Source organism: Eucyclogobius newberryi, unplaced genomic scaffold, assembly GCF_026437365.1.
Source record: "Eucyclogobius newberryi isolate DKJ021-1_F unplaced genomic scaffold, fEucNew1.0.hap1 SCAF_2, whole genome shotgun sequence".
Taxonomy (NCBI): domain Eukaryota; kingdom Metazoa; phylum Chordata; class Actinopteri; order Gobiiformes; family Gobiidae; genus Eucyclogobius; species Eucyclogobius newberryi.
In genome coordinates, this window is record NW_027315834.1 from 29831494 (window position 1) to 29838311 (window position 6818).

General features: G+C 44.0%; 1 protein-coding gene across 2 annotated transcripts; it reads left to right on the top strand.

Annotated features, from left to right (window-relative positions):
* The first annotated feature begins 2121 nt into the window (after positions 1-2121).
* Positions 2122-6509, top strand: LOC140368124 (amphoterin-induced protein 1-like). Of its 2 annotated transcripts, none has more exons than XM_072455009.1 (3): positions 2122-2284; positions 3931-4946; positions 5919-6509. In XM_072455009.1, exons 2-3 carry the CDS (start codon positions 3998-4000, stop codon positions 6455-6457), a joined length of 1488 nt encoding a protein of 495 aa, XP_072311110.1. In that variant the 5' UTR covers positions 2122-2284; positions 3931-3997; the 3' UTR covers positions 6458-6509. The 2 variants fall into 2 exon arrangements, with proteins under 2 accessions (XP_072311110.1, XP_072311109.1); XM_072455008.1 differs by having other exon boundaries at positions 2167-2284; positions 3924-4946.
* Positions 6510-6818: the final 309 nt, after the last annotated feature.

A 6818-nucleotide genomic window follows, 5' to 3' on the forward strand; every position in this document is an offset into this window, starting at 1 on the left:
AGGGCAGCACTAAAAAGGGGAGAAGAGCTGTGAGGACATTCAGCATATTGTCAGATCACATGCCACAGAGGCTGGCGGCACAGAGCATATGCACATAAGGCAGTTTGCATGGCATAAACAAAGCTGATCAAATATAAACTAAGCACTGTAATGTGGTCTATAACTCAACACGGTTCACGTCAATGGAAATGAGACACGATGGAAAACAAATGGACAACACACTGTTTATGTGGATCATGTGTCAAATGTGACGTTAAGTCCACTCTGAACATCATTAGTCAAGGTCAGTGGATACCAAACTTTTTGACTCGAGGGCCACATTGGGTTCTACAATTTGGCTGAGGGGCCGGGCCAGGACAATATGGTGTGTTTGTGTTGAACTAATGAATTACTATAAATTACACGCAAAAGATTTGACCTGTAACTTGTAACAAAGCAACAAATGCAAGGCTCAATGTACAAATTGTTTTCCAAATGCATCAAGGTGTTTCATACGTTCTATCAGGGCAAAAAAGGAAATCTAAAATAACGTTGGAATATGAACGTTGATTTGAGCTTTGGTATGTGTAGGTCTACATTAGTTTAACACGTTCTTTCAAGCAAGATTTTGTGTCATTTTACCGCGAGTTGGTTCCATTTTTTCTGTGATTATCAGATGATTTCTACATTTTAGACTTCTTTAACTGACACATTTTGTCCTCCAAATCTTCACCGCTAAAACCGTCCTAGACCAGACTGCAGCGGGGCCAGAGCAGCCGCCTCGGGGCTCGGGACCTCGGTGGTGTGATTGGGAGAAACACTTTGAACACTTCAGCCTTCAAGCCCACACTGCAGTAAACACGTTCATGTGAGAGGTTTGGGACGGCCCAGAGTACCACACAACACATGATCCCGCCGCTGAAACGGACCAGGGATTATGGGTAAACCTCTTGTGGGGCTTAACATCTTATGAATTTTCTGCCCCCAAAAGTAGATCCTAAAAAAAAAAAAAAACGTTGTGTTGGGGGTCGAACACATTATGTAACTGTAGTTCAAGCTTTACACATCTGATGATTGTTTTGGTTGTTACGTTTTAACTTGACATTTATTCGTTTTCAAATCTGTCGCTAAAAGGTGTGATTTGAAGAGAAGAATAAAACCAGAGCGTGGATGACCCAGTGACGTGGATGATTGTGTAAGTCATGGATGTGTGTTGTAATAATTCATGTAATTTCATCATATGTCAAAGATAAACACATTTGTCATAAATACAGTGAATACGACCAAGAGAGAGTCAGACATTGTACATCATCTCAGTGACAGAACCAGGTCTGTCTGAAATCAAATGAGAATGAATGCCTCTCTCTCCTTTTCTCCCTCTTCTCCTTCCTCTCTCCTCCCCTACTCTCCCTCATCTAACGCCTCTCCTCATCTACCTCTTCTCCCTCCTCTCCTCATCACCCACTTCTCCATCTCTCCATCTCTCCCTCCTCTCCCTCCCCTCCATCCCTCCCTCCTCTCCATCTCTCCCTCGTCTCCTTTGTCTTCCTCCTCTCCTTCTTCTCTCACCTCCCCTCCTCTTCATCTCTCTCTCTCCACTCTCTCCTTTCCATCTCTCCCTCCTCTCTATCTCTCCCTTCTCTCCATCTCTCCCTCCTCTCTATCTCTCCCTCCTCTCCCTCCTCTCCCTTCTCTCTATCTCTCCCTCCTCTCCCATCCCTCCCTCCTCTCTATCTCTCCCTCCTCTCCCATCTCTCCCTCCTCTCCCATCTCTCCCTCCAGTCTATCTCTCCCTCCCCTCTATCTCTCCCTCCTCTCTATCTCTCCCTCCTCTCTATATCTCCCTCCTCTCCATCCCTCCCTCCTCTCCCATCTCTCCCTCCTCTCCCATCCCTCCCTCCCCTCTATCTCTCCCTCCCCTCTATCTCTCCCTCCTCTCTATCTCTCCCTCCTCTCTATCTCTCCCTCCTCTCTATCTCTCCCTCCTCTCCATCTATCCCTCCCTCCCCTCTATCTCTCCCTCCCCTCTATCCCTCCCTCCCCTCTATCCCTCCCTCCGCTCTATCTCTCCCTCCCCTCTATCCCTCCCTCCCCTCTATCCGTCCCTCCCCTCTATCTCTCCCTCCCTCTTCTCCCTCCCTCCTCTCCAGTCTTTCAGCAGCGGTCGTCTCCATCCCTCTCTTCTCAGAAGCGAGTGCACCTGCTCACGCCACGATGCGCACTCACAGCAGGAGAAAAGAAACAAGCCAAAAGCAGGATTTTTACGCACAGGATTTCACACGAGGGAGTGAAAATACGCTAAAAGGTGAGCTGCTTTCTCGTAGTCTAATTTATGTTGCTCAGATGCCGCGTTATAAGCTACTGCACTTTATCTATTCTTTGATATTTCCCCCCCTCTTTTGTGCTTAATTCAATTTCTGCCCATACTGTTTGTACTGTGTGTGCAACACGTTTACTCACCAATAATATCATTTTTAATGCCTATTTGTATTGACAAACCAAATGCTAAGTGTGACCACTATGTGTAAAATAGCCTAGCATAAACTCTTAGTTGGTTAAGTGTTCAATATTTAATACATATCTATATTACCACTATAATACCACTTCCAGCCGTTTTATTGTTGCTTTTACAACTTTTGTATTAGGTCAAACATGTCCCTATTATTAAACGTTACATCATAATGTCTTATTCTAATCAATTCAAATTAATTAAATAATTACAACATGATTTAAATATGCCAATATAATTAATAAATAATGAATGCAATTACATAACAGTGTGTTTTGGTAGCAACAATTCAGGAGTGAAAAGATCTGAATGGCCTTTAGCCTCATTCCAGGAGCCCTGAAGGGCCAGTCTGTTTTTATGGAGCCGGTGCAGTGGAAGGGGCCCATATGGCAAGTTTGTCTTGGGGACTTAAAAATGTAAAAGACATGGAATACTTGATAGATGACCTCACAGATACCCAAGTATGAAAAGACTAAATGTTCCCCGTGGTTGGATTGCATTATTAATTCATGAATTATTCTCAACTCAAAGCAAACAAAAAACACGCTTTATCCTAAAACCTTCACTGCTGTCAGTCTTTTTCCTTTATTTTTTCTTTTTCGGAAACTCTTTGTATTCAATGCTTCTCTTAATTACAAAATCCTGGAGTAAGAGAAGCATAAATACATTGATCTCATCAGGATTTGTTTCTGACCGTGATTGAATTATTGGAGCAGGTAAATCGAGAGCTGAGGGGATCTCCTTTGGGAGTGATGAGCAGCGGAGTAGAACATGGACACAATGAGTCTGAGCTAATAAAGATCCACTCACTGTTACTCCTTTCTGTGTACAATTTTCACATATTCCTGTTTTCCTGTGGCTGGGTGGCTGCTGGCTCTATTCCTGAAAACATGGTCGGTATAAAGCTCCAGCAGGATCACATACCCAGGATTTAGGTTTAGACTTCAACAATTTTCATGGGATTGTATATTGTTTTACACTATAAAATCCACAAATATTTGCAAGAGTTTATTCAATTGCAAAATGAGGATGAATACTGGATTGTTAGATGTTGTGTTAGTTAATTATAGGCTGGTAAATTAATACAAAATGCACTATTGTCCAGCAATAAGGGCGTCAGCGGCTCAGTTGACAGAGTGCTCGACCTTCTCTCGAATCCCGCTCTCGAAATCCTTGGCTGAGCACTCAGATTCACCGGCCCACAAGTCGGTGTTTTCGCAGATCAAGCTCGTCATTGTGTTCTTTGGCAAGACACTTAACCCACCTGGCCCCAGTGTGTGCGTGAACATGGTGAATTGTGTGTAATCACCCTCCACAGCTCCTGACAGATTCACCCAGAAATACTTAAAGATGGGTCCAATGCAAAGGACAAAATGGTCATTGCAGTAATAGTATAATTTAACCTCAGAATTAACCTTATTCCTCTTGTTGTCAGTTGCCAGCGGAGACTCCTGTGGTGCTCTGATGTGCGCCTCCCTGTTCTGAGCGGACATCCCGGGGAGATCCAGGATGCCCCCAACACTCTCTGGACGGACTCCCTGGACCTCAAACGTCTTAGCCCTCGTTCTGCCTCTGTTCCTGGCTCCCCTTTACTCTGTCGCCCTCTGCCCCTCTCCATGCCTCTGTGCCAGCGACATCATCTCCTGTAGCAGCCGAAATCTATCTTCACCACCGTTCCAACTCCCCGGCTACTCCTCACGCTTAGATTTGAGCCACAACGTCATCAAGGTCTTGTCTACTTCCTGGACGTCCCAAACGCTTCATCGTCTGACAACTTTGACCCTAAACTGGAATTTTATCTCTGAAATTCAGGAAAACGCATTTGCTGAAGCGCCTTACATTAGCCATTTAGATCTCTCGTCCAATCAGCTTGCAATGTTGAACTCAAGCATGTTTACTGGCTTAAAAGCGCTCCAAGAACTGCTTCTCTTTGGGAACCAGGTTTCCCACATCGAAAAAGACACATTTAAAAGCTTGTCAAGTTTGCAAAGACTATACCTTTCCGGGAATTTGCTGACACAATTTCCTTTAGAACTTTATGAAGAGCAAAATGGACCTTTGAATTTGACTTTTCTAGATTTGTCATCTAATCGCTTGACACATCTGCCAGTCCAAAATGTGCTCTCTCTTCGAGGCAATAGTGAGATTTATTTGCAAAACAACCCTTTAGATTGTGATTGCCCCGTACAAGCGTTGATGGAGTTCTGGACTTGGAAGCAGTTTCGACCAGTCGTAGATTTCGGGTCAGCGTGCAAAGATGAAGGAGATGTTGAGTGTGGTCTCCAAGAAAAGCCGACTATCCAAGAAGGAGAAGAAGAGGTTTTTGAGTACCAGCTGGAACCCGGGGACGAGATTTCAGTGCCGTGTCCAGGGTTCTCTACTGTCCAGAAGGGGGCGCTGGTCTACTGGGTCACACCCCACACAGTGTTGAATTCATCTGAGTATAATTCAAGCAAAGGTAGGTTCACCGGCTGAGGCAAGGGGAAAATCGACAACTTGTTTTATGATGGTGAATAAAAGTTTTAACCACTGAGCTGAAACTGACACGCTAAAAATAGCTGTATATTTGAAGTGAAATTGTTTTTTTAATGCCTTTTTGCCTTCTGCAGAATGTGTCATTACGCATCGATGGGTGTCACAGAACATTGTAAACGTGGATGTGGGTCTGTTGCACTGAACAAAATCACATGAAAAGAGGCACAGTTTGTCGTCTGTTGAGCCTAAAAATTGGAACAGCAGTAACTGAGCGGACCACAAAGAATTACAGATTAGTTCTTCGTGCTGTTTTGTGACACTCATATAACCTGACACCATGAGCAGAATCCAAACTGCCAAATAGGGAAAACAAACTTGTCCCAGAGAGATGCAGATGAACCTCTGATTTTTGTTATTTTGGATAATCAAACTTGGACTGAATGTTCATATTTTACAGCATATACCCTGTTCTAATAGTGTACATCATTATTCTCTCTAATCATAGTTTATTCAGTCCACATTGTTTTAACATTTACAACTTCAAAGTAATGTTTTCATCTTTCCCTCAAGAACACATGCTGGTGTGCAGTTACAGAAAGTACCAGAAGTTGCCCTTTCTTGATCCATTTACTGAGGCTTGAGACCAGTCCAAGTAGGAGTACATCTGAACTAAAAATAAGTATTTGTAGGCGCTTTTAAAACCCGAGAATCAATGCAAAGTAAAAAAGCTGCAAGGCTGCAACATTCAGAAAAGTCCAATGAGGTTAATTTGATCTTCTGATGATTTGTTTAAAAGGTGATGAAGGTATGAAAGGTATGAAAAACGAGCCTGGTCTGAAAAAAGAACCTTGCATTTGTTTGTTTTCAGCGTTTGTCTAAACATTGCATAACATTGTATAGACTCATTTAGATTTGAAATGAAATAACATAATCTTATTTCCCGATGCTTTTCCAGACCCAACTCAGCGCTTCACTGTTCTCCCCCACGGCACGCTCGAGATCCACTCCGCCCGGGTGGAGGACTCGGGGACGTACAGCTGCGTGGTCTCCCGCGGGCGCCGTCTCGAACCGGGCGAGACACCGGAAGTGACTATTACGGTTGGAAACGCAAGTCTAACCACTTCCGGAGAGAAAACCGAGCGCAGCGGCGAACACTTCAACACGGCCTTCACTACACTGGCCTCGTGCGTGGTCAGCATCATCCTGGTGTTGCTCTATCTCTACCTGACGCCGTGTCGGTGTGGAAGAAATGGGTGGGGCTGCGGTGGGCGGGCCATAGTCGTCTGTTCGGATCCCAGGGAGGTGGAGGCCGGGCAGAGACGAGCCAATGGGAAGAGAGTGGCATTTCTGGAGCCGCAGGTGGAGGAGTGCAATGGAAACGGGGAGCCTAAGAGTCCAGTGTTGACCCCTGGACCCGCGGGGAAGGAGGGGATACTGAAGAATGGATCCAGGACAGTGGGACAGTCCTCAATAGACTCAACTCACGCGGCATAATCCAGTTTTTATAAAGAGTTTGTAATGTGGGGTGGGGGAACTCTTTCTATCCACTGTGAAAACATATTCGAAACTGTAGATTGAGTTGGCTTCAGTTCATTAGATAATATAATTTATCAAGTGATTGGTGAGAATAGAGGCCAAAAGTGACTGTTTGTCTTATTCATTGTGTTGAATATTAAATTGAATCAAATGAAAAAAAAATCACACACACACCAAAGTCATTGTTATCTCTGAAAACGACTTTCTTCAGTTTTCTGATGTTTTATGCCTTTTGCTTGCATTCAAGTTAAAAATGTGTCAATCTGTTGTCTATGATGTAAGGTAAAGTTCTTGTTATTATACATGAGTTACATCAGGA